The sequence below is a fragment of the Struthio camelus genome, chromosome 7 (assembly GCF_040807025.1).
Source record: "Struthio camelus isolate bStrCam1 chromosome 7, bStrCam1.hap1, whole genome shotgun sequence".
Classification (NCBI taxonomy): Eukaryota; Metazoa; Chordata; class Aves; order Struthioniformes; family Struthionidae; genus Struthio; species Struthio camelus.
In genome coordinates, this window is record NC_090948.1 from 7,284,625 (window position 1) to 7,312,386 (window position 27,762).

The 27,762-nt window shown below is 42.5% G+C and overlaps 1 protein-coding gene across 4 annotated transcripts in view; it reads right to left on the bottom strand.

Moving 5' to 3' along the window:
• Positions 1 to 27,762, bottom strand: part of GRK5 (G protein-coupled receptor kinase 5) — a 182,925-nt gene that overhangs the window by 100,319 nt on the left and 54,844 nt on the right. For all 4 annotated transcript variants that reach the window (XM_068951594.1, XM_068951596.1, XM_068951595.1 and 1 more), the window contains one exon: positions 6,087 to 6,182. In XM_068951594.1, the coding sequence (XP_068807695.1) occupies positions 6,087 to 6,182 (96 nt within the window). Of the gene's footprint in view, positions 1 to 6,086; positions 6,183 to 27,762 lie in introns of those variants that run through there.

The following is a 27,762-nucleotide window of genomic DNA, read 5'->3' on the forward strand; positions in this document are numbered from 1 at the left end:
TAGATGATGTAAAAATACCAGCAAGACAACCCTTTATTATTGCTTTAACTGATAGAAATATAACCTAAGTGACAGCTATCCAAGGGTGCTGATGCCGAAAAACTTATTTCCATACAGAGCACAATTCTGACAGCTGCTGTGCTTACCAGCTTGAGCCTTAAACGATATGGCAAAAAGTCTTCAGTCTCCTGAGTTTCTCTAGACGCATATTTCAATGAATATTATAACAATGATACAATTTTTTTCCAACTAAATAGTATTTTTTAGCTAACTGCTTCCAGTTCCCTAGCTTTACAGAAAACCTAGTCCCTCCCAGGGGGGCCTTAGAGCTCAATCCTGGTTACTCAGCTCCAGTTGTATGCGTACAACACCAGTAGGTTCACAGTAAAGCTAACCATACGTCTGCATCTTTGGAAAGACAATAGAAGGTTCATTCCCCTACATGTTATTTCATTGCATGAAACTCTGACTACCTGTTGAGAAAAATTTTTTTCTAATTAAAACGTAAGACTTTTTTTTTTAAAGGAAAGCTGATACTTTCTACAAAAAAAAAAAGTCTCAAATACTCAAAGTATATTTTAGCCAAAAAATGTGACTAGGTGTAATATTCAAGCTGATACTGTAAGATCATCACAGAAATTACAACACTTTATAATGGAAGGAGAGTTGCAGTTCCTCTGATTTATTTGTAGGCTTCAGGATTACATTTTTCAGCCTTGCTTTTTCAGCAGGGTAAACATCAGCACTGAAGAACTTGCTGCAGAGAAAGTTGGCTACTTCTTTGCGTTCTGAATTCGTCAATGAATATGAAAAATAAACATCAGACTGGGCTTTTGATGCCTTTTCCTGCTTCAGTGCCCGAGCTTTGTGAATGACACCACCACTTAGTCTCAAATTCTGGGATCTGCACATTAACTGCGTTTGTTTATCTACAACCCCCTTCCCTGACTGCATACGCTTCCCAGTGCCCGACATGGTCCGCAGCCAAAGCAGGGCAGCGTGCCACACGGCCATACTATTTTGTTATGCACGCTGATCTGCCACATTGTCACTTGAGCTCGTGCAGGCAGCTCCCTTCGCCTGCAAGCCAGGAAACGCACGCTTTCCTTTTGCAAGGCGCCCAGCGGCCCTTCACCCGTTCGTTTATCTCTGCCGAGCTGTGGGGAGCAGGCGCCAGAGAATCACCGACGGGAATTCACGAAGGACGTGAATCGACTCAGCGCTGCGGCGCTGAGTACAGGTGCCCAAGCTACCTGGAAGCTAGATAACTAGGGTATAGCAGCAGTCGTTCTGCCACAGGATGGAGCTCAGTGCAGGCTGCAACACGCTTCTAGGAAGCTGGATAAATGCTCAAGCATTTCTCTGTCACTGATGTCCACGCTGCTGCGTCTCGATTGCTACGAGCATCCATGCTCATGCTTACTCAGTGGGTCTAAATCCCATTGCAGCATCTGCACCACTGATTTGCCTCCAGTTAGATGAAAGCCAGAATAACTCAAAAAATCATTTAGGCGAAGATCTTGATCATATGTGAAGAAGTATAATACAGAAAAAGCAGGGAAAAGAGCCAGTCTTTGTAAAAAAAAAAAAAAAAAAGAGCATGTGAACTCTACAGTTTGAATTTTGCTCCACTTATTCTGTTCACCGTCTTTACAGAGCATTCTCACACAGAAGAGTATTTTTAACAAAACTAAGCAGAACCTGCCAGAATGGATGCTCAAAGCTAATTTTACCCTGGATAAATGGGACAGAAATGACATATGAGAGGTTAAATGGCACATGGAGGATTTTTTTCTCTTTTTAAACGAAGCATGACAAAGTTAGTTAGTATTAATGGGGCTGATCTTTCTCACTCTAGAATCTCACTGATTATAAAGATTTAAAACGATAAATCATCAAGAGTTCTCCTTCTACCTGAATACAGTGCATAATGAGAAACTTCTTTACTGAAGGAGTTAAAGGGTTTTTGCAATAATACAACAAATGAGCTTAATGCAACAAACAGCAGACACATTCTGTGGCAATTTCCCCAAAAACTTCAATCTATGGGGAAAAAATCTTGATTTATTATATAGCATTTGGACAGTTAGGAAAGAAAATTTGCCAAAGATCAGAATAATCAACTCTTTCACCCAAGCAGTTTTTTATGAAAGAAAAAAGCACAGAATGGGTCTGAGCAAAATAAATAAAAATTCCACACTTTCAACCAAAAGAACCCTTTGCGTCATTCAGAAATATTTACAGACATCCATAATCTTTTATCATTAGAAAGACACTCTGGCCCTTAAAATTGCAACTTGCTCTTACATTTTCATTTACTGATGGCCTTTAAACCAGCGGGTATCATTAGCTTGTGGCGTCTATCCATGCCATGTTTGTCAAATGCAGGAATTCTTAAAACTGTGCCTGGCCTAGCTCTTTTCCCCCTTCCCTTGACACATCTCTTTTGCGAAGCTGTCATCTGTGGATTTTAAACATATCAGTATATCATTTCGAATAGTATCTGTAATATGATTGATTGTTACTAATGTCTGAAACACAAGTTTTGATTGATTGAAAGGCCAGTTAATTCCAAAATTAATCTGCAAAGGGCTAGCTGTTTTACTACAACTTGCCTCTGCCTGCTTTGGACCTGAAGGAGGGCTGCTAACACACACAAACATTAGCCATTAATTGCAAATATACAAGGCTCCCTTGGAGTGCAGCAAAGGCATGAGTGCAGCACCCTTCCGAACACCCCTGCTGTTCCACTTGCCTATTTAATTAGCACACAATGCAGGCCACAGAATTTCTCTGCAAAAGGTGTTGTGTACTTTGGACAAAAAAGAAAGAAGAGAAGAAGTTGCTTTAAAACTCAATCAAAAAACCAGCTCCTTGGCTAAACGGCACTTTTAATAAAGATGTTTCCACTGTTTGTTTGTTTATCAGAAAAACTGTTACTCCCTGGTGTTTTGATTTTTGTTTCTGTGCACAAGAAGGAGAGGAAAAAGGGTTTTACTAAGCAAGTCTTTCAGTAAGACACCAGATGATGGATAGTCAAACACAGAGTCTCCTGTAAACACAGAGGGAACCAAAAGGTATGAACTGACTCATAATTGTGTCAACACAGGTCGCAGACCCTTGGTTTATTTCAGCCTTCCTGTTTTTCACAGATTTCTTTTCACACTACACTATTTTTTTAAGACATAGACTCTTTTCAGTACATCTTCGTGTGGTGCAAAAGCACATACATTTTTACACCAGAATGAGGGCATTTACACACACATGTAGACTAAATTTCCACAATTACAACAGCAGCATTTTCCATCCATGGTTTACGGTTGCATTCAACTAAGCAGTGCCTTTCTTCACAGCAGTTCCTTGCCAGCTCTAATTGAAAGGGAGAAAATGTCCAACCCGTTCCTACCCCCAAGCTTTTCCACAGAGGCTCTTGGGAAGTATCCAGAAAAGAGGAGTGTAACAAAACCTCAAAAGCCCAGTCCACCAGTTCATGCAATCCAGTAAGGTTCAGTATGTCTTTTTTTAACATGTGACAAGGTGGTAAGACTGGGTCTGGGCTGTCATCTGAGCAAAAGCACTAGAAGGTGACATATGGCAAAGAGGTCTGTGATGAGCAGAAACCATTAATTTTTGTCTTGATGCCTACAGTTGAATTGACGTTGTAGTCTTTTCCTCAACAGAAAAATGCATAGAGTTTTTCTTCTCTGCTGGCTGCAGATTTTCATAGAAATTGGAGGAATAAGCCTCTCTGAGGCCTCTGTTTCATTATCAAATTTGACTGGCACTGGCCAGTCAAGGTGTTAGGCTGAAAAGGTGTTAGGGGAGGGACTGATGAGCAGAAACACACAGTACAGCTGGATTCATTGCAAATAATACAGCCGACCGGCTGACAGGTTATTCAAGAAGGCTGTTTCAAAATATTCCCTCACAAAATTACCTGTGGAAATACCTTGTCAGCTCTTACCTAACAGTTCATTTAAAAGGACTTGCCGAAAATAACAAGTGAAGATGTGTAAAGCCAAGAGACTTGTTGGGCTGGACCATCTTCCTCAGCAGAGACAATAAAAGGAGTTTATAGTAACACGTCGTATTTGTCACTGGCGCTCCAATAGCCATACATAGCCCAGTGCATCCGGGACGCGCAGGACCCAGTGGCCCCAAGACAACGGATCAGCACGTGCAACTGATCCATGCCATGTGCATCAGACGAACCACACGTGTGCAAAGGACTCCATGGTATAGACCCAGAGAGTCTGGCTCATCCTAGATGGGTCAGATTCACTGTATATGCGAGGGGGAGCTTATCTACTTAAAAACAGCAACTATTTGTCCAGGATGTTTCCATCTCAGCTAGATTAACCGAAAAATTGTAGAGCCAGCAAGGACAGATGACCTTACTCAGACTGAGCAGTGTCTCACTCCTTGTGTAATCACACTCAGCTCAGTGGGAAAGCTATTCAATACAAATAAGAGTTACAGAACCAGGATTTGGACCTTATTTCCCATAGTATAAAAATCAGTTGCCATACTTGCCAATCAACAGTTAATCTTTGCAGCAACACCATCTCCACGAAGAGCATCACAAGGTGAAACTCCTGCCCTATTACTTCTCCAGTTCTTTCATGAAAAAATGCAAAACAAATTACATTTAGGATAACGCTGCCACCAAAAAATGCCAGAAACAGCATTTCAGAAACACAAACCTTGGGCAGACTTACTTTTTAAAACTAATCCTTTCATGATATTATTCCTCTGTAGAGAGCAAGAATCTTAACTGATGCAGTTTTCCCCTTTAGGAACCAAGATTAATGGAACAACAGAGAGAATACCCTACGCAAATTACAATATATTAAGTTAGATTCGCTTCCAGCAGATTCTGTAGCATCAGAAATTGTGCCAAGGTTTGTATGTCTGTAGAGTAGGTAAGTGGCCATGAAGTGGAAAAACCTCCTCTCTTTTCGCCTGCCTCTCCTCCCTTTCTTTACCCTCCTTTTAGCTCGACAGCAGAAGATGAAGGAAGTGAAATTTAGTGAAGGAGACCATGAAAAGAGTTTTGAAACATTCCACAAATTTTCTCTACATAAACATGCCGTGAATTTCGAATGTAAACAGTGCCAGGGCACTGTCAGTCAGACCCCAGGAGTTCACCCAAGTCAGACAAATTATGCTGCTTGCTATCTCAGTTGTTACAGTTTCTTGCCTTTCATTCATTCATTGCCAGTGCTAAGATTTATCTCAGCGTAGGAGAAAAAAGGAGCCTCAATTGCTGAAATTAACCTCTTCCTGTGAGGTTATACTGAGCTTTCCAGTGAGAATTGAGAAGTAGACATCTGCTATTACTGTTTGGCAAGGAAAGAGTTAGAAGTATGTTGCAATTTCCCAGATACGAGCAGGAAAAATTCTGTGTTATGGAAACGATCACTGCAAGTTCCATTTCCAAATCTTCAGTATTTGGCCCACATCAGTCAAATGAAGTAATTTAAAAAAAAAAAGTTTTATGAGTCGTATGAAAAAATACACAAATACAGTGTTGTGATGTGAATACAGGACGGCACTGCTGAGCAAACCTGCCTGGCAGAGGGAAGTGGCTACGACTTCAAACATCATATCCAGAAAAAATTAATATCAACCTCCAACTGCATCAGAAATCTCACTCTTTTCACCATGTCTCCATTTTCTAGCTGATAAAGAGTTATTTCTCTTACAAAGTAATGCAGGATATGATGACAGGACCCGTTTCTGAATGACCTTTAACAGCCACATTGGCCCTGATATGTACCAAGCCAAAGTACCTGTCCCGTATGCCAGGTATTGTCTAACTGGAAAGTCCCCTTGGCTTTAGAGCCTGTGCACATAAAGCAAAGGGCTTGGCCACTGTCTGACCCTGCCTTGCAACAGCATCCTGCCTTGTTAGGAACCAGAAAATGTTTAGTTTGTATAGCCACATCACAGAGGCTGTGTGCGTTGCATGATCATCTTTAAACCGATCCCATTTAATAATGAGTATCTTTAACGCAGTTTTGTTGAGGCAGCGTTGAGAGCATATTTTATTTATGCAATACTCCAAGAAAGGAAAAAGCTCTTACCTATTGTTCTTCGGAGATCTTCACATTGGCTGATGTGAGGGAATTTCAAGATTTCCTTCCACTTTTTGCTTTTGCCTTTGCGTTTCCCTCCACCCCCTGCAAGGAAGGAAATATCAGGATTAGATTGCTTTGGGGGCTATGCCCAATCCAGAGTTTACCAACCCAGTTACAGCCCCTATGGATATCTTTAATAACTACAGCTGAGACATGGTGGAACTAGATGGAAACACAGATTACACTAAAGTTTGAGCTTACCTAGGCTGAGACAGGCCAAGGAGGCCACATCTGGCACCAAAGCAGGTTGCCAAAGGTTGGGAGTTCAGACTCGTGGCGCACCAGATCCAGTTCAGATAACAATGCCTGAACTGAGCATCTCCAACATCACCCCTACTCCAGCTGACAGCCGTTCCATGCCAGTCAAATAGTCTTGTAAAGTTACAGCTCACTTCTTCTCAACTTGGATCTCCCTCTCCTGGTTTGGGGATGAACCCTGACAACACCCTTAAAAAGTGCTGGAAACGGAAGACTAAAATTCAGCACTCGCCTTCCATCCCTCACTTAATGTACACTGCCACGACAGCATTATGGCTGGTGTTGCACACAGTGGTCCCAGTTACTTCACAGTTTTCTCCAGAAGGAGGAGAACGGTGGGAGAAATTTAATATCTTCATGTAGAAAAAATCTCTTTTTGTTTGTTTTTTCCCTTTGCACTCTTCCCCAAGTCTTCCTGAACCTGACCATCCTCACAGAGAAAATCCTAGCTGGCTTCCTGCAGCTGTGGGAGAATGAGGTCTGAGGTCCTCAGCCCCTCCACACACTCGCTGATGAATCTCCCTCATCAGCGTCCCTTCGTAAAGACTCTGCTGTAGGCATCACTGGCATCTCTAGGTGCCACATCTGAGCTTATTGAGCCAAGATACTTGCTTCTGGTGCTACTCTTCCATGCTCCTCACACTTCCTTTGTTTCCTTTTCCTTCCACCCCATCTCTCCAGTTCTTTTCCCCGCTCTTCTCTTTTCCTAGTCTCCCAGTGCTTCCTCCTCCTCCTCTCCTAGGTTGCCACATCAGAATACCCAAACCCTCATATTCACATTCTAGAGTCTGTAGATGCTTTTTCACCATTCTTTCAAAACTTACATTATTTGAATTCCTATTTTAATAGTTTAGAACCCCAGATGGCTCAACATGGAAGACTGAGGCCTGAGACTGCTGTCACAAGTGTAGCACAGCTCTGAGGACCTGTCTCTCGTGCCCTCTTCCTGGCTTGGAAGTGGGGAGGCTTCTGCACTGGAGTCTGACCAGTACAGGTAGCTTTTCCAGCATATACCACTTTGCTCCTTGCTGGGATCACTAGAGGATGCACTGCCTACAGGGCTAGGCTCCCTCAGCCCGAGCAATCCTAATGCAGGCCGACATGCTGTGCATGCTGTCCCCCTGTGTCATGCTAGATGGGCTCTCAGATTTGAAGCAGCTCAACTTAAGAGAATACTTTTATATTCTTCCTGACTTTTCTTTTTTTCTTCCTTGGGCATTTCTCTACTCTAGCTGTCCTCTTGGTTTCTCTTTTATGCCTCCCTTTCCTGCTGCATGCTTACACCCAAGAAAAGGACTGAGTTGCCACATAAGCATTAACAAAGAGAGCAGGAAGTTTGGTGTCATGTTAGGGGTTTCGTTCCTGGCTCTTTTGTCTGCCTGTCCTGCTCAGATAGGCTGTGAAGCCAACTGAGAAAGAGTATCCCTCTGAATGTGAAAGCCCAGATGCAGCCTGTGAGATTCTCCGAGTCACTGTATTTACTGCAATTCAGTATCTGCACACAGAATCTGATTCACTTGAGTCTATTTTACATGCGCTGGCACGTAGAATGACTAATTCAGAGCCGAGTTAATTCTGTAGAGGGGCTGACAGAGTCACAATTGCAGATTGAGAGTGTGTTGGGTACTACATGATACTGCAGGCTAAATTAGGAGTACATTGACTCAAAAGGTAGCAGATTGCTACACAGAAAACATGGGCCTTGGAAAAAATTGCAAAATATTGCTCTGTATGGGGCATTTCTGATCACACAGTGATCACACACTTTTCCATAGCCTTCGGCAAAGGAGTGTTTCTTCTGTGTCCCACCTTTTATTCCTTTGATTTTGGTGACCAGTGGTTTTGCCACAAAAGAGCTTGCCTTGAATCACTTTAAAATCCTTATTGACAAAAATTTAAGGTATGTCTACATTATGCAATGTAGTGCAGAGATATCTGAATGAGTACTAAAGGAACTAGCTTGTTTAGACTATCAGCTGTGTTACCCTTTCCAGGAATTAGTCTCTGGCAAAGCTTAGAAAACTGTGACTGTCTCCATACTAGTTGGTATTACACAATACAGATGTGCCCTTCGGGTCTATAATGAATTCTTCTTCAACCTCCCTCTTCAGCAGATCCAAAACATTGCTGCTGAAGTCATTTCCTCCTTCATCCCTCCAGTCACAATATCAGAGAAGCTGTCTTGCTCTCTTCCTGTGACACGCGTCACTCGGTCTCATGTGCTGAGGTCTTAGGTATGCTACAAGGTGCTGAGAAATGTTTTGTGGGTTGTGGTGTGGGAGGAGCACGCTGCGCTAGTCCATCAACTCTCCTGGAACGCAGCCCTCTAGTCTGGTCACCAGCGACTGCACAGGCTGGATTCAGCGCCCTGGATGGTCCATTGTTTGCTTTCCTCTCCCCAGAAGTCCACACCTGCAAGTCCTGCATAGCTGCTCCTGCCTGCCAGGCTGTGGGAGCTCTGCTGCCATGCCCACTGGCTCCCTCCACACTTTCTCTTCCAGGGGCCTTACTGCACACTGCTTTGCACTCCAGATTTTATCCCTCATCATACTGTACATTATGCTTACCTGCCCCCTCCTGTCCACTCGGCCCTTCCTCGCTTCTCATACTCCTTTGGGAAATGATCCTTCCTCTGGGAATTCTTGCTTCTTTTTCTTCACCACTCATTTTCTTCAGCTGCATTTTCTTCCCTGAATTATTGTTTCATGTTTTCCCTAGCACTCATTTATCTTGTGAACTTTCAGTCCTATTCTGTGATGCCAAACCACCATGGGAATTAACTGAATTAAGTATATATTTATATATACTTAAAGGGATAGGAAGAGATAGGAAGGAAGGGGAGGGCAAGGAAGGAGAGAGACTGCTGGCTGGTGTCAAAGCTGAATGCTTTCACATTGACAGTCACAGGATCCAAATCTGGTTTTTTAAACCACCCGTCCCACCTCCACGTACCAACACGTGCCTCTCACTTCTGCCTTGCTTTCTCTCCCAGTGCAGAGAGCCAGTTGTCTGCTGTTGCCAAGGAATAGACAGAGAGGGGTGCTGGGGGGAAGCAGGAGCTCTCTGCTTGAGATACAAGCAGGCACTGGAGGCAGCAGAAGTGGCGTTCAGCCGCTTGGGCAGTTGTTCCTGTTAGAACAGTATTCCTGATTAATTCCTGGGCAAAGGCGGGGGGGGGGGGGGGGGGACGATAAGACAGACGAAAGCATCCTTTAGGCTGTATCTGCTTAACATTGGTAAATTTTCACCCACAAAGGTCAGCCCTTTAGGTCAAAGCATTGGAGATTTCAGGGTCCACCCACTTATGTAGACACCTTCACAGAAGTCCTCACAAAATGGTTGCATCTTTAGCAGCATCAAGTGGTGCGGAGCATTGTAAAAAAGCTATTTGCTCTAAATGAGATATTTGTGCAAGGAAGCACTGGCTATAGTAGGCTGGGCCAGGATGTTTTCAAAATCCATTTGATGTAAAATATATATTGATATATTTATACTAGATGATGTATTTCTAACATTAAATTTCCATCAAGACTGGAGAGGGCTCCGCAGTCCCTTGTTACAACCGTGATCGATACAGCCAGCATGTTCTCTTCTCTTTTGTGGCCATCCTCCAGAAATAAGCAGCCTTGCCTGATGAATCATTTGCTCTTAGCTGAGCATGAAGTAGCGTTACTATTTTGCCTGTGACGTCTTTATGTTAAAGATTCTGATCAACTGCTTTAATCGACCTGACCTTTCCGCTCTCAGCTTTTCTTGCGGAGCCAGCAGTGTTTGCTGGCTCCAAACGTAATTCTAGGGGGGTTGAAGGACATAATGCAGTGAGACAGCTGAGACAGGGTAAATTGTCTAGCAGAGCTAAAAGCTAAAAGGGGAGGTTTCTCTGAATAGGTCAGTAATTGTGCAGGTTGCAAAGGGAAGCTTTTCACACATTGCCTTGATTGCTGCCTTTGCACCATCTACTCTAGCCAGGAAGATTTGCAGTCTTCAAGGCAGCTTTTCTGAGCAAAATCTGACAGATGTGTCATGTTTTATATGCGAGTAATATCATGTGGCTTGGAGGGCCTGGCTAATTTAAAATCTTGGTTTACTGGTGATAAAAAAAGGTGAGCTCCCCGCAACAGCATGAATTCTCAATTCCACTCCCTCACATTCACTTAACAACTCAGCATTTGCAAACTGGGGATTGAAACTAATTCTCTAATATGTCAACCAGTCTTACAGAAAACAAAAGCATTTTGTTTTACAGACTACCTACTAAAAATACACGACACCTTCATACTGTCTTACGATAGTGGATGGCAAATCTGGCTTTGATCTTTTTGTGCAAACAGAGTTGAGCAAAAGCACACATGCAAAGCGTTTGGGAACAAGAGGTACTGTAAGCCAAAAATGCCTACTTATTTGGTCTCCATTAATCCAGATATATTTACCCTCCTATCACCCGGCGAAGGTAGGAAAGTACCTGCATATTGTTAAGTCAGAGAGCTATTAAGTGGTTTGTCCAAAGTGACATGAGAAATCAGAGACAGAGTAAGAAGCTGAAGCCCAGCTGATTCTGTTAATACTGTTAACTAGAGGATCAAGTCATGCTCCTGCTCAGCTGATTAAGGGTATTTCATAACATGAAGTTAAACATAAGGATGGGTGAATTCATCCCAACATCGTGCCCGTAAGCTATTCCCTTAGTACCACCATGCCATCATGCAATATGGCTTTTAAGCATGGGTAAGCTGGCTTCATACTTCTGTTCTCTTCTCACCTAGGCTAATAAGCATGCATCATGCCCCTGTACTGCCAGACCCGGCTAACCCAAGTGGGCCAACGTTTCATTGCCTTCAACTGTATCTGCAACGCAGTTAATCCACAGCTGAGGTAAACGACCCACCCACAGATCACTGAGAGAGGACTACGGTTTTTATCTTCCATTTTGCAACAGGAGCTAGGCTCCTATCCAAGACTTTTACACACCAGAGTATAAATTCTGTACACTCTGATTACAAGGCCTTAGTTACAAGGTATATGAAGATAATGAAACAAACTCCAAAAAATATTAAAAGTCCGAAAATCACGGTCAGCGTCCTGTCACTCAAGAGAAGTCTAGCTGTTAATAATAATCAATTTCCATTAACCAGAATACAGAATGGCAGCCCAAATGGACTCAGCAAAAGCCTGTTTCTTCCCTTCTTCCTCTCACCAGCCTTCCTTTATTCACTCTCTCTGACTAGTGTATACAGCTATATGGTACTCATCTTCCTGCCTCTGTGCACCTCCTTCCTAACACTTCTTTTGTCATTTGGACATAGGACTTGCCATATTACATCAAACAAGTGGTCTGTCTAGTACAGTACTAACCACAGGAAGCTTAAGAGCAGAATCTTAGAAATTATTTGTTTTTTCAAACATCTGGAAAGAGTGAACTTTCTTCCTTACTCTATTTCTCAGGTATGGCTAACAAAAACATGAAGATATATCACTTCCAGAACTTTCTTCCTCTTTTTTAAAATCTATGCTATTTAAATTCAAGCTGTTATTACACTCCTGGTAAATGCCCTAGACCGCTGAATGCCATTTTGCCTTGTGTGGGTGTGAGTTCCAAAGATTAACTGTGTATTTGTGAAGGAAAAACAACATTAGTTTTAAATATAGTGCTCCTTATTTTCCTGGAGTGTCTCTTCCTAATGAGACAATGAATAAAACTCATCAGCCCATCATGTTTCCCTAAGAATTTCTAGCATCTTTTACATATCCTCTCTTGCTCATCTTGTCTCTAAAGCAAATGGTCCCATTCTTCTTAGTCCTACTTCACATGGAAGTTCATCTGAGTTTGCCATTCTTGTTTCATATCAGTCCCACCTATGTTCTGCTCTATAGCAAATTAAAATGGTTTGTTTCCAAAGAAGGAAAGACATTGCTTTATCTCTGCCCTTCATCCTGTCCTTCTCATCTGGGAAAGCAGAAAAAAACAGGAACTTTACCCATAGAAGATCTTAGACCACCTGTGCTTAAAACAAGCAATTGCAAGACCATCAGGAACCTCTAAATGAATCACCTTCTGTATCACCCCAAGGGAAAAGAGGAGGCTACCAGGACAGGATTTTCAAAAGCAGGTAGGTGTCCACTGTTCACTGGGAGACAATGCTTTTAAAAAACAGTTTTTATAGCCTGTTTATAAGATACAATAAAAGTCCACAGTATGCCCTCAAAAGAGAATCACACTACGTAGCTCCTCTTATCTGTCCTAATCTGTCTTTATCTCCTGCAGCCTCTTTTGATGAGTGTGACTTTCAGAATAGTCACAGACTGTGATAACGGTTTTGTGCCCGTCTTCCCCGCTGTCATGGCATGTTTGCACATAAATCATCTGCATGTTGCTACAAATATATAAGCCTGACAACTGCTGTGGAAACCATCCTGTTGCTTTTTGGAAATGAACAGCAGATGTAGTTCATGTTCAAGTATTCAGAACCACAGAGATGGGAATTTCATAAGCAAAAACGAAAATTTTTCCCTAATAGAGTCAGGCTGGCTTTGCAATCTCTACTGGTTACCAGAGCACCAGAGGGCAAAGCACTTTGTTTACCACTGTCATCTGAAGTCCTTATAATGTTGGCTTACATAAGTCACTGTTCATAAACAAGTATTTATCGCAGGAAGATCTACCTATTATTTCAAAAAGAGGTCAAGTAGTATTGCAAATACTAACGAATGCCTGAAACTTGTCTTTAATAACACATTTTATGTGTTAGCAATAACGTGTATGTTAATAACATGCTTTAATAACAACCACTGTCCTGGAGGGACACAGGAAACTGGGATTCATCTTTCAAGAACAATCCTCAGGGCTTGACTATCATACGTCAAAGCCATATCGGTACTACTCCAGGAACATAAAGCCTTTACATAGGCTACCTTTATGCCTACTTAAGTCCAGGCACACTGAAAGGATCCTAACTAAAGTGAAAAAACTTGCCTCTAATCTTTTTGGTTGGTCTTGAATGGGCATCCCAAATTGTGGAATTCTCCATACAGGTCTGACTACATCCTCCATTGGGTATTTTAATGCACATTTGAGCTTGTTTATTTTGACAAGTTGTCTTTGCTTTTTGTGGGCCAGTTCACATATGCTGAGCATATGTTTCTCTGTTAAGCATGTTAATAGGGAGTTGCTTGGTAATGTGATTTCTCTGGCTGCAGTTAAATTTTCCCTCGTGTAGGCACCTTCCAGTAGTCTTTTATGCCTTGTATTTAAACTGTATTGTGCTTAGCTGCTGTTGATGGGGGACCCAAAAGAGTTCTTTGGCTTTATGTCACAAACAAAAATATACCAGAGGATATACAATATATTGAATAGTCATAATCTACTGAAAAAAACCACCAGTGAATCTCATAAAAATAAACTCAACTCCCATCTAAAATGGCAACATTAAGGACCATCCTTAATTTTTAGTTACTCTTGATCTAGGCCACTGACACAAATCTAGACAGTGTAGTTATGCTTGGAATGCATTACCAGGCATCGGATAGCTCAACAGGCTGTTGAGCTGAACTGAGCTGATGGCTTCAAACTGAAAGGAGTCTGGACAGTATTTGATATTGTTCTTGGCAACAACAGTAAAAGAGAGAATATAATAAATAGATCTAGAGACAACAGCCATTGTGTTCCTTTGAAGATTGCTTCTGGGCCTGTAACGTCACTTGGAGGAACATTAAGAGGCCATGATGTCTGAACCTGGGGAGTCTTAAGACATTTTATTCATCGATGACTTTAGTAACAGAAAAAATCTGTCTATAAGACTTAAGTATCTATTGATTACTATAGGTGACAAGCACTTTGAATAGAGATGTTAGGAATCAGGGTTCTCACTCTTCTAAGAACGCTTATCTCTCGGGGGAGTTTTCTGCAGGACTGTAGCTGCGAGACAATATTTCACAATTCGAGAAAATTCTGATTCAAAGACGTTAAACCATTTCATTTTGATAACATTGAATCATCTCAGTTCTCTAACGTCAAAACTTTATCATAGAACATATCAAACAGAATAGTAAGATATATTACGGAAACAAAATGGGCGTGGTAAACTGATATTCTTTATCTTGTTGAAATGGTGTTTCTATATTATCAGAATGAAGCTAGAAAAAGTAAATCCTTTTTTAAGTAGATCCTTTCTTGCAAACCCTTTCATTTTTGACAAACCTCCATTTTCAGAATGAACATTCTTTTGTCAGAAATATTCTCAACCACCTCATGTTTTGAAGCACATAAGCATTAGATAAGGACGTGGCCTCCCCATATCTGAATGTTCGAAAGTATCTAAATTCCTACATTCCTTACCAGTTCCCCTCAAGTTAATTTGCACAGCTGCAATTTACATTGACTGCAGGAGACCTGCTTCCCATTCTTCCAAGGAAAGAATGCAAATCCCAGCTACAGAAAAACTACTTGAACAGGGCTTGATAACATCTTTCCAGGAAGGAACGGCTCTTTAGGCAATGGCTTTTTAAACTTATGACCTGTTCTATAGATTTATTAGCCTGTTTTAGTTACAAGTATTTAGTAATACTCTCGGATTCAGTGGTGCTCCTCAAACAAGCTAAGGCACCAACTGTTCTTAGGGCTGACCTTTAAAGCCAGAACAGCTCTCAGGGTCCTACTTGGACACTGAGAGAAATGACTAGGAGTTTGAAAGGGCTCAGATTTGCTGCTCTACATTTTGCACTTCTGGTGTTCAGTAGCACAATGGGCAGCACAAGACAGGCAGAAGGAGCACACAAGGAAATCTGGCCTTGGTGCAGGCAAATACATGGCGCTTGGCTGTTATGCAAAATCTGGTGTCAATTCCAGAGAGAGAACAGTTGAAAGTCTAGACCTGAGCACGGAAAGATCTAGGTTCACTCTGTCCCTCTCAAAGAGCCATGTGGGCTTTTTCTCTCCTGCAAATAGTTCTGCAGTCCCTAAAAAAAGAACTTAGCCTCTGTGTTCCTGACGTTTGATTTTTATAAGGAATATTTCTGAACTGTGAAGAGGAGATCCAGCTGGATGGGAGATGAGAATTCAAGTGTGTTCCGATCGTCAATCTGTAGCCAAGCTCTGAGAATTACATTCTTTTCTGTTTTTTTCTTTTTGTCCTCATCTAAAACAACTCACAAACAGAGATAAAGAATAGAATTTTAGTAAATGTCATGAAAAATTAATGATTTGAGACAGGCTGCTTTATTAGGCCTGATGGTTTTATTAGTTCCACCTAATTGGTGGAATTGGTAGAGCTTTTAGATGCTCTGATAATCCAGAAATCCAGATGTGTTTTGCTTTATGTACATAAATAACAGCATGTTCAGTAGAGATGGCTTATTTCTTATTCAGGAAAACAACCACCAGAGAAGCAGGAAAGAACCAGTGTAGAGCCCCCACAACGGAGGCAGCCAAGCAAGCTGCTCCAAGCATCTAGATAGTCCACCTGAATGTACTCACAGTCCTGCTCTCTAGCAGGCAGGCAGACAGCCCCTAAACATTTAGATATTCAACACACAGGTCACAGCTTTACAGAGCTGTTTCAAAACGACTCTGCAGCCCCTTTGTGCTACCTTTGCATACAAATACTCTACTGAGTTGCTGCATTACCACGGCTTCTCCGCCCACATTGAATACCATCAGCGATACTGCCACGGGAATTGCCACGGGAATGTGCTGATGTGGATGTCAGAGTAGGTAGGCACTGAGGAAATATTAGCAGGGGCCTAGTACATTTTTATTTTGTAGCATTTCTGTATACTGGTAGTGGTCCAGAGGGTCATTACCTCTGTCTCACAATGAAGGAAGACAGCTCAAAAGCTGTAAGAAGCGTCCCTCATTGGCACTATCAATGAAGCCTGCCTGGATCCACCCTTCTCTCCCAAAATTTTTCAGAGAGTGGATGCAAACAAAATAAAACTTGTGAAAATTAGGCTGTGAACTTCCTGAGAACATGCGTACCGGCTATACTGCCTGAACTCTCTGCATTATTGCACCAGAACTGTTTTAGAGGAACATCTCTTCTGTGACACTTCCCCAGTTAGCCAGGAAAAACAGTGCAGAACAGTCACATGTCTTAGATGGGAGCACTTTTTATTTGCAAACAGAATCAGCCAAGGTTCATCAGTGAAAAGCCTTATTCATCAAGATATCCTAATGCAATTGCTTCACTACTATAGGAACATGGTCATTGTAGAAGAAGAGGTGTCACGGCTGCTTTATATTCAGAGGAGACAGAAGAGGACTAGTGAGCTTTCAGAGCAAGAGTTATACATCCCTGCCTGTTAGCCCTCAGCAAACCTAAGACATCCTTGACACCTGCAATTAAAGGAAACTCAGTAAGAAAGCAAAGCAAAGTAACACATATTTCTTTGCCACAAAAGCAGATAATGATACTGTATATGTTCCTGGCTCTCCTGTGGAATACTAAGTCTTCAGCTCAGATTCCTACATACAGACATTTACCTGCATAAAGCAAAAATTAATCGTAGATGTATGACAAGCCTTCACACACCCCGTGCAAAGAGAGGAAAGGTGGAGATTGGGGATGAAAGCACCCTGAAATGCCCATTAAAAGTGAGCATTTGCCAGCTGTAGTGACTGGCTAGCAGAGGAGAAAAGCTGCTAGCACATGCCTTGACTTTGGAGGAGAGAGGTACTAACTGGATGGCAGGACAAGGTTGGAAGGTAACGCATAAAACTGATGTGAACGGAGACAGGTTGCAGCAGTGTGGGAGTCTGTGGTGTGACTGATGCCGGGAGGATGAAAGGGTCAAGTTCAGAGGCAGGGCGGTAAAAACAAGCCAAGAGGGTTGATTGTGCAATTCACCCAAATTCTCCTCCCTAGTTAGCTAAGAAGCCTGGCTTTGGCCCCATCATCTGTCCAGCAACATGGTACCAACAGCTTTCTGTGGATCTCTCTGACACACCCTGCTAAATCATCCCTGAAATCATAGAAAACATCATCCTCAAAAATCACAGCCCAAGACATTATGGCAACACAGTTGTATGCGTCAGCATTTAGGATCATTATTGTAAAAGGTTACAGAAGGGATTCAGGTTAATGGAGGTAATCTGTGATTATCTGATGTAACAGATTGCTCTGCCGGTGACTCATTCATTCTGCCACAGTATATTGCGGGTTGCAGCTGCAAATAGCTAGCAGAAAGGAGCCAGCTCCCAAGCTAAGGCAGGCTGTCCCTGCTTTTCAGAGAAACCCCTACAACAGAGTGCCAAGCCATTGCAGGCATGCAACAGCCCAGCAGAGCTTTACTGAGGGGAGTCAATAGTAGCGGTGTACTACAGTCGCTCATTCACTGGTGTTACTATAGTTACCAGTGGAAGGACTTAACAAGAAAGGCAGAAAATAAAAAAAGAGAAAACTAGGAGGTAGGAGAGAGAAAAGAGGAAACCTGCTGTAAAGCAAAGGCAGAGGGTTCCTCTGGCTAGCTAACACAGCCCTTCAAAAGCACTGACCGAAAACCGAGGCTGGAAGGCTGCATGGCGTCAGCGTCAGATGCTGCGAGCAGCTGCCCTGCTCCACCTGCCTCTCTCCCACCCAAGGAGCTGCTGCTGGTAAGCACCGTCTTCATAAACACTAAATGTCAGTTTTGCGCCAGTGATGGATTAACTGTTTCCCTAAAGCCCACAAAGTCCTATCTTCCACCTGCACTCCTGGCAGCCCTGAGGCAAGATTTAAAACCAGGTATTGATTTGGCTGAGCAGGCCAAGCAGCGCATGTGTACTGATGTATAGGACCCTACAGCCAGGTGCTGTGCGAACCAGCCCCTGGGAGTAGAAGAAACAGGCAATGACAAACAAGACGAGCTGCTAACATAGCCTTCTTCATAAAACGGCCCCCACACTGAAACACGGTCCCCTACCTGAACATCATCCGCCTGGCTGAGCTGGGACAGGGAAAGCAGTGACTAGTGCTGAGGCCTCCTAGGCTCAGCTGCAGTGTGGGGGATTTTTTGGAGAGCCAGAAGAGCAAAGCACTGGGGTTGTGCCTGAACATCCCTCATGACAGAATTTTCTCTCTCTAACAGAAGCCATGAAGACGTTGAACATTAGTTGTGACTTCGTTTCTGTTTGTTCTTCTCTGCTCCAAGAGTGACTAGATGCTGCCAACTCACGTTGGTGGCCTCAGACTCACTTAGCTGATCTAGTACAATGTCCTACCACTGGTGACCTCCAGGAGAGAGCAAAATCTAGGTATTGTCATATCCTAGAGAAAGAAGGATGAAGAGAAAATTATCGCTACCCAGTCAGAAGTGTCTGCATCCTGTCTTCTAGTGTGAACCTCTTGACCCTGCTTCATAGCTGCCCTGATGTCCAAGCTAGCTCAATGCACCAAAAGCAGCTGCAGCCAGGGACAGACACTTCTAATACATATATAAATCTAAATAAATGTATAATCCATGCTTGCATGCTTTTCTGACAGCCAGCTGTTGCCTTTTGCTTGCTGTTACCCTTGCTCACAGAATAATGTCACTGCTGGGACAGCTTATTAGCAATTTTTATTACAAAGCATATACATTTGGCTGGCGGAGGTGGGCAAAAGCTAAGCCTCTGAGTAAATAAAACAGTAGGGCTGCTTTCAGGGAATGACAGAGAGCAGATATTTGGAGGGTCCTTACCCTGGCTCTGAAAGCCAATAATGGCATGAGGTCAGAGATCATCAGCTTAATTGTCTGATGAATTAAGGGTGACGAATGTCTGTTTCTCCTCTTGTTAAAACTGACACCAGATTTTTCAGAGAAAGCAGAAGGGCATTTGTCCACAAAGGAATGTTTTGATGGCTGAAACTGAGCTTGTTTGTTGCCATTCCCAGCCTGTTAGGTCAGTTTGGGCCAGACCCCCTTCTCATATGAAGTAACAGCAGAAAACTGCTGTTGACTACAGCACAAAGCAGAACCCTCCGGGCCTAGTCCAGCAACCACCGATGAGCCTACTTAGTTTGGAAAGACAGAATGACTGTTTAAACTTTTTTGAAAGTAAAAACCTAAGGCTTTACAAATAGCAAGCGTAGTAAAAAAATTAAATCGGAGGAGTGTGAGCAGCGCTGATAAAAATCAGGCTGAGCTTGTTTTTTCCTGCTTTGGAAACAAATCCGAAGTGGTAGGAAAAAAAAAGAAATTTAAATAAAGTTTTAGAAAAAAGTACTGTTAAAAGGAAAAATCTTCTTTGCGATTTCCCCCTCTAGAAAACGTTCCCCTTTCATTGTCCTGTCTAACCCCTTTTCAGCGGTGCCTTTTTGAGCTGTAAGCGACGTCGTGGGAGGAATAACAAAAATGGGAAATGCTGGGGGAACATTTTTACCCAGTTAGTGACATTTTGTGAAGCTGACTAACCATTTGCAATTGCAACAAATTCTTTCATGGTAAGAAGGAGGTCTAGTTACTTACTTACTTTTTATTGCTTGATCTCATTTTACTTTAAATTTTAGCGTGGAACTATCAAAATAAACATGAAAGCTCCTCTTTGTTTTAAGGTGGTTATGCTAGTTTTGCGAAACAGACTGAACAGCACATCCTTCCCTTTCATCTGAATACACCCGAACCGCGCTAGTATTTAATTTAATGCACATAAACAAGGAAGACGCGCTCTCTGAGTTTTAAAAAATACACTGCTAACGTATCAGTCAGTTTCTGAGATCCCTGAAGTGACTCTTTACATCATAAGTCTCATTATGGTACATGCCGATATCTTTAATTAATAGCTGTAACATGTAACACTGTCAACAAGGATGTGTAACACTGAATCAGATGACTGAAGTCCCAATAGTCTTTCAGCAGGGTATTCCCACAGAGGTCATGTCGACCAGGAAAGAGACACATTGGTTTTCAAGTAAATCTATGTGCTCAGTCTCTGACTGAGCTAATTATAACAGTGCCTTTAGTTCTGCTGTCTTTTAAGTGTTTGCCAGCATGTCCCTAACAAACCACTAGATTCATGTTTTCCTAGCCCAGATGGAAAAGTCCAACTATCAGGTCAGAGTCAAGCCTAGCTCCAGAGTTGGCGGTATACTTGCACCCTGCGTGGATCTGGATTGCTGAGCTACACTGAACACAGCAGAAGTCAGTGACAAGCCTTCACTGAACTGCTTATTTGCTTGCTTCCCACTTTTGTCGCTCCTCGATACCTAAGGCAGAAAGGCTGCTGGCTCAGCAGATTAAACAGTCGCCCCTTAGACTTGCTATGGTCCTGAAGGGGTAAAGCGGTTCAGCAGTGAGAGTCCGGCGACACTCGGCAGAGCAAGTCCTGGTGTGACAGTGGTGTGACCTGAGCGTAGGTGTGTGCGTCCATCTGCCCTCTGCCGGACAGTCGCGCTGTCCCCACAGGTCGCCAGGCCCACACCACCAAAATCAACAGAGGTGCTTTTGCAGCAGAAGACTATAATCTGCAGCATCTGTGCTGCTCCAGAAAGGGCAGATGGCAAGGCGCAGCGCAAAGCCACATGTGAAAACGTTGGTAGCACAAATTATATTACGAGGTGCTGCTATAATACATTACAGCGCACCCCTGCAACGTGAGGTGCGTGACCAGCTAGGAAGTCAGGTGCACAGAGCGGGACTGTGATAAACTAGGTATGTGCTGCTCGGACAGCACCGATGATAGTCTGCTTGGAGCTGCACAGACCTATAGGAACACAAAATCTTGCTGCAAGGAGTGTTTTCAGGTATATTATAAAATCTGTCTTTTGGCTTATTATATGTATTTTGGCCTTTCTGGGTGTCAGGGCAGGAAAAAGCAGTTCAGCCATTGATTTAGTTGGTATTCTGATTTTTAAACTCCAGGCTTCCTCATCCTGCTCAGCTCCCCCAGTGACGCAGTATACTCTGTACCGTGCAAACCAACTTAGCATCAAACGCTGATCTTGGTGTCAAAGCATTTAAGTCCAAGTGGCACATGTGCTATTTCATCACCTCTTGGGAACACTCCCGGAGATAACGTAATTAATATTTTTTGGTGGTGGCTATTTACCACACCCCAGTGGGAAACGACAGTCTGTGCTTATGGAACTTGAACCCAATTAATACTCACTTCCTACCAGTTTCAGCTGTCTCCTAATTTAAAGCTATGTTTACAGTCAAAACAAGTCAGTAACTTGTCCCAGCGAGCCAAATAGTATCTTAATCACCTGCCTTTAATAGGAAACAAATGACTGAGCACTGATAAAGCTCGCCATTATGCTTTTGAGGAAAAGAAAAGTGACTACAGAACAATCTGATAACGAGAGAATTTGCTTCCTGTGCAACTCGACAATTTATAAACCTTCTCAGTAAGGGGGCAAAAAGGAAATAATTTCAGCGGGCCGAAGTTAACGTTCTAAACTAGGCTTTAAAATGACAACAAAAACAGGCCCCCAACCGAAAGCAGTTCTTATGGGAAAGACGCACAGAAAGAACAAAAGGCAGGAAGCCGAGAGCTCAGCTGCTGCCGAGGACGGGCGCTGCACCTTGCTCGGCGAGGCTCAGAGCTGGACCTCGCCGCGCACGCAGCAGTGGAGGATACGTGCTCGCCGCTGCGAGAGGTGAAAGCAGGCAAGTCTTGGTTGTGGTTTTTTTTTATGCTTCCAGACGGAACGACTAGACTCAGTAGCCTCCCTCTGTCTCTAGTAAGTGCACGAGCAGCTCATAGGCAAGAAGACATGTGATTTTTTTTTTTTTTTGAGCTAAGGGCTAGACTTCCAGCTTTACCATACTTGGAACTTCAGCTGTTTCCATGCTTTTTATACTTAACCCTCCTGAAAGGCAGGCAATGATTGCCCTGCAGCCTGACTAGTCCCTTAAGAGCAGAGCTAGTTCTCAGCCATAATAGCCTGAAATCCAGCTAGGTGGAGCAGCCTACAACTTCCGCTGACTTCACTAGCAGCCATGCGTGCCATCAATCCTTAAAACAAGCCCTGTGAAAAAGCAAGAGATATGAATCCTAACGTAGGGCTCCCCTCTTCCCCTAAAATATAGGTGCAGTTTGTTTTTGGAGTAAGTGCTGATTTCTGAAATTTCCTGATACGGAAGCTTTTCCTGGGAGAATAATGTGGGAGATGTGGAATAGGGCTTACAGTGACAGCAAAAAAAATATATATTTAATGCCTAAAAAAGGCAATGTTCTCAATAATCAAAAAAGAGATGTTTATCTCTTCAGTACACTCAGAAGCAGAGAAGAGCAAAGACAGGGAGGGAAAAAGCAGAAGGTATATCTACTTTGTTTCACATTTTCCAGGTTACTAAATGACAAAGCAGTTTGCACTTCGCTGTCTTGGCTTCAGGTACCAAGTAGAATATTTCTGAGTTGCTTTTAAAGCATATGAATAAAAATAATAAAATCAACACATCCCTTGGCTTTTCAACAGTGCCCTCTACTTAAGGACCCAAAAGCATTTTGCAAACAAAAATAGCAAAAGCTTTTCCAGCTTAAAGAAGAATTTTGCCCTCAGATAAATTAGCATGACTTTTACAATCCTGTTGAGACACTCCACATGCACAACTGGGAAAAGAAATCGCCACAGAAAGCTTAAATGCACAACTTCAGTTAGGTAAACAAAATAAAAACAGACCCTTTCCTCTTGAAAAGTTTTCCCACTGGTATTGTTAGAGCGCCTAAGATAACTAGAACTGCCAGAAGTTAGAGGGAAAACGATTTTTTCCTTTACTTTTAATTTACACCCTTCGTTTTAAGCACCTTTGCAGAGAAAGAAGCATGCACGACGGTGCTGTGCGCGCAGGTGTGGTGCGAATCCCCTACAAGACCTCTGAACTGTTGGTTTTCACTTCGTTTCACTTGAATTTTCACTTCATTTGTCAAAAGGATTGCACGTGGCCTTCCTGCTCCGGCACGAGAACGAGCAGCTGGGGAGAGCAAAAAGGCCTGCTGAGAGGCCAAAACGTGCCCTTATAAAACATCAGAAAATCCACGTAGAAGAAAGACACTACCAGCAGCTTTCAGCTCGGAAAGCACTTTACAAGGTACGAGAGAATCCAATCACAGGCTGCACATCCACTGAAACTGCGTTACTTCCCCAGCTCACAGGACAACTGGTTCGTGTTTAACGTTTGTCTTGTTGCAGTGCCAAAGGACCAACAAGTTCAGGACCTCTTTGTATGAGGCACAAACACAAACCCCTCCCCAAAGTTTACAGCTCACAGGACCGCAGCCAAAAGCCCTCTCCGTGACATCCTGGGCTCGGTTCTGCCACTGGGGATCCTGCCTTTGATTTCAGCGAGCATAGGATTTTGTCCCCTGTGGCTCTGGAGTGTCACAATTTTCCCACTCACCAATGCAGCTGCTTTCTGGGGAAGAAGGACAGAAGGCAGACCCATTTTTCAAAACAGGGTGGTATTTCTGTAAAACCCTGAAAAGTTGCCAGGAAGAATGAAGAACTGTAAATGCACTGATGTTCAGAACTGACTAGATTTCAAACAGATTTAATAAAAACATGAAGATAGAAAGACAACTGAAGAATAAAGGCTAGTCAGATCCTTTTCCTTCACTTTTACTCTGTCTCATTTTTCTGGCTTCCCCAATTCTGCAGATCTCTATCATATCAAGCATTAGCTATTTGTTTCTGTTTTCCAGGTTTATCCTCTTTTCACCTCAAAACTCTTGTTGTTTATCAAAATGCACTAGGCTTTGATGCCATCTTCTTTCTCTCACCTGTTAAAGGCTGAATTTCTACCCCTCTGCATCCTTCTGACTCTTACAAGTAACGCTGTGAATAAGGACCTGGAGTCTGTTATTACCTTCTCTTATTTCAGGGAAATGCCTCTAGCAGTAAACTGCAGAGCCCTGTTCCCTCTCACTTGCTCTCTGTCTCTGGCCCCATGAATCTTAAATTCTCTTCTGCATGCTTGCACACCTCCAGCAAGCAGGGAATAAAGGGTACAACCAAGACCAGCAGCCTAACAGCAATCTGGTGTCCAGGACATCTAGGCCTCCCATCACAATGAGGAGATGTCTCACATTTCCTGCATGCAGGCTCCAACGACTAGGGTATATAAGTACGGGTGTTTTGAAAACAGCCCCTGGCCTGTACTGAACAGTCCCTGCCCAAAATCGTGCCTGAGCACAATGAACCTATGTTAAGGTGGCATAGGCCAAAAGCGGCCAGAAACTGCCCTAACAACAAACAATATGGACAACTGTGTGCCAGTGCTTTAACTGCTCCGCTGCCATGGCTATATTTAGTTTGCGAGGGTGGGCACATCCTCTGTGATACAAATAAGAAATCCCATGTTGATTGACTTCAGCGTGGCCAAAGTTTCACTGTAAGCCCACCCAGCCAGACTTGGCTTTGGCCAGAAGCTCCAGCTCACTTTGATGACCTCAGTCATTTCTGACCTCTGTCACCCAGTACTGGCACAGGTACACACCAGTGTCTGAAGAACAACGTTTAAGGGATGCAGCTTGGCATTTGAAAGCACTGGCCACAGGACCGCTCAACCTCTTCAAGAGCTGACACATTAAGACAACTGAATAGAAGGAGTTCATGGCAATCTGCTCACACACAAAAGCCAAAAATAAAACTTAGTCTTGTCCTCAAATCCAAGAGAGATTCTACAGCAGATGTCTTTCATCTATATGACCTTTTCCACTAAGAGAAAAGGGAGACAGGATATTAAATCACAGTTTAAGATTTTAATGAATCTTGGCAAGCATTTATTCATTATGGATGTTTGTTTTGGGACTTTGTTTTTAGGGGAAGGAGTGTTATTTTTAGCACTTTTCATGTAACTTCAGCTGAAATACCATAAACACGTCTGAGGCAAATTTCTTGGGTGATTCGCACATTTTCAAAGTCACAAGCTGACTCCACTTCCAACTCACATTGCTCAGACCAGCGTGTTTAAACCAGGACAACCATGTGACATGAAGACATCAATTCGTTTTTCATACAGTGTTGGAAAATCTTGAAGGCACGTGAAGTCACGTTAGGAGGGCAGTGAATTCTTTAACGGCTAGATCTAGATCAGGAAATGTGCCTAAAGGGTGGAAAACCCGCAAACACACACACGCACAGTGGCAGCAGAATACAGCGCAAGGAACGTGGGAGAAAGCATGGATAAACTGCATTTCTCCCCTTAATTTGCTTATAACCTTTGCTAGAGGGAAGCTCTCTGTAGCATCCTCAGCTTACCCCACAGATGACTAAGCAGATGGGAAGAGAGGGATGTACTAGGAAAGATAATCCAGAGGAAAGGAAATTAACCTTGGACCCTGAGAGGGTTAGTTTTCAGTCCTTGTTCTAGCCAGATTTCTCATGTGATTTTAGGCAAAGAAGAAGATACACCTACTTCACAGCTGCTGAAATTCATATTACTACACCAGGCTATAAACTGTGACTGCAGGTATACATCTTCGCTAAAACTACACAAGATCACAAGTCAGAGTCCTTGATCTTGTCATGAACCAATTCCTAGTACACAACACGGAATGAGAGTTATTTCCTAAGCCTTACTTCGATGCTTGATGGATATAAATACATTAAAGACTAGGAAGCACTAAAACCAGGTGGAAATTTTACAGTGGAACATTTTTTCCTCAGAAAATACCAATTAGCTATAAGTAAATGTTTCACAGACATGTATCAATTCTGATAACATTTTATTTTTAAAAGAAAAAAAATTTAAAAGCTCTTCAATAAGGTCAAAATAGAGTATTTGAATTTTCTATTCCAAACCAATTTTCACCCCCCTTTTAAAATATTGCATTATGTCATACTGAAAAAAAATATTTGGTGTCATTTATTAACAAATGAAAAATTTTGGTTGAGTTCAAACATTTTTTCTCAGATTTATGTTTCACAGTAAATTAGAAATGTTCATGCTCACTTTGTCTTTGAATAAGGATATATTTTCTGTAAATTTAGGAAGATTCACCCCCTACCCCCCCCCCCCCCCACAAAAGTAAAGGACAAAACATTTGGCCCTCTAAACCTCTCCAAGGCCCTCAGATCTTGCAGTAGTGAGGGTGGGTGAGGACAGGCTAGAACTGTGAATGTTCTTTCAGAGTGACTAAAACGTGACATGGGCCAAATGCAACCACATGACACTTCCAAAATGAGAACACATATGGCTGAGGATTTTTGAAAAGTCAAAATCTGCTTGCACTGAAATCAATGGGCGTTTTACTCTTGACTTCTATGGAAGCAGGGTTAAGTCAGCAGTGTATAAGATGGGAAAATCCCAATATGAGATCAAGCACAGCCTTCCCCATAAAGATTATTCATGCAGTGTGTAGACGTCATGAAAAACCAGAAGGTGCTACAGAGCTGTTATTTTTAAGCTGAGGGTGAGAAAACGGGCAATGAAGTGTAGAGCATAACTTCTTATGCTGCTTTGTCACCATTCTTCTTAACGGACACAGGGAAATTATTTTAAAGAAAAAAGGTTGTTATTTTTTGTTTCTTCAGTTCAGAAGAGACTTATTTTTATTTTTTTGTGAATTTTCATGATTTTTGCAATACTTCTGAATTTTCCAAAACTATTTATTTCTGAATACTGTTTTTCTAAGAACCACACAATTTACAGAACCACCAAAAATGCCCAAGAAAATGTCTTTAAACTACGTAGAAAATATCAGAAGACATCCAGTCTTCTCTTTTCTACCGAATTTAAACCCAGTCCTATCTGTCTGCAGTGCTTTTGCAGAATTGGATACTATGTCTAGCTTCTTTAGCAAAAAGTAAGCTATGTGGAAAATGAGGGGCACAGACGCTGACGTGGATCACAGGGAGCATCTGTGCACAAAGCCTGAGACCAGTTCTAATCATCAGCATCACAGGACTGCAATACCCAAATCCAAGCATGAGCAATTAGCAGTATCCCAGATAAGAGCACAATTTATTCCTTGTAGTCAGACACAAGATGGCTATCCCATTGGGCACCAGTTAGCTTGTTATACTCATTTTAGAAGGTTTAGCAGGACCACTTATCATGTGTGAAATAGTACTAATAAGAGGGACTCTGAGCCATCAGATGAGTTTAATAAAGGGCTTTACTAAAGTTATCTATGATCAGGAGGCTGTGCTTTCATTACGAATGGGTTTAAAATGCTTGCATGTAAAACCAAAAGCACAGGAGCTTCAGGGACTTCTCATACTGTAACATGCATTGCTTCAAATCTCTCACCCAGCAAATACACTCTCATGCACGCAAAGCTTTGGAGAATGTCACTTAATTTACCAACGAGAAGAAAACAGCAACAACAAAAATGAAGGATTTTAACACAAGGACATGAGATTTACATTTAATTTAATTGACAGGGCATTCAGGAGTAGTCCTGTCTCAATTATTCTTCGTAATTCCCATGACTCACCTGTTTGACAATTAACAGGGGGGAAAAAAAAGCCAG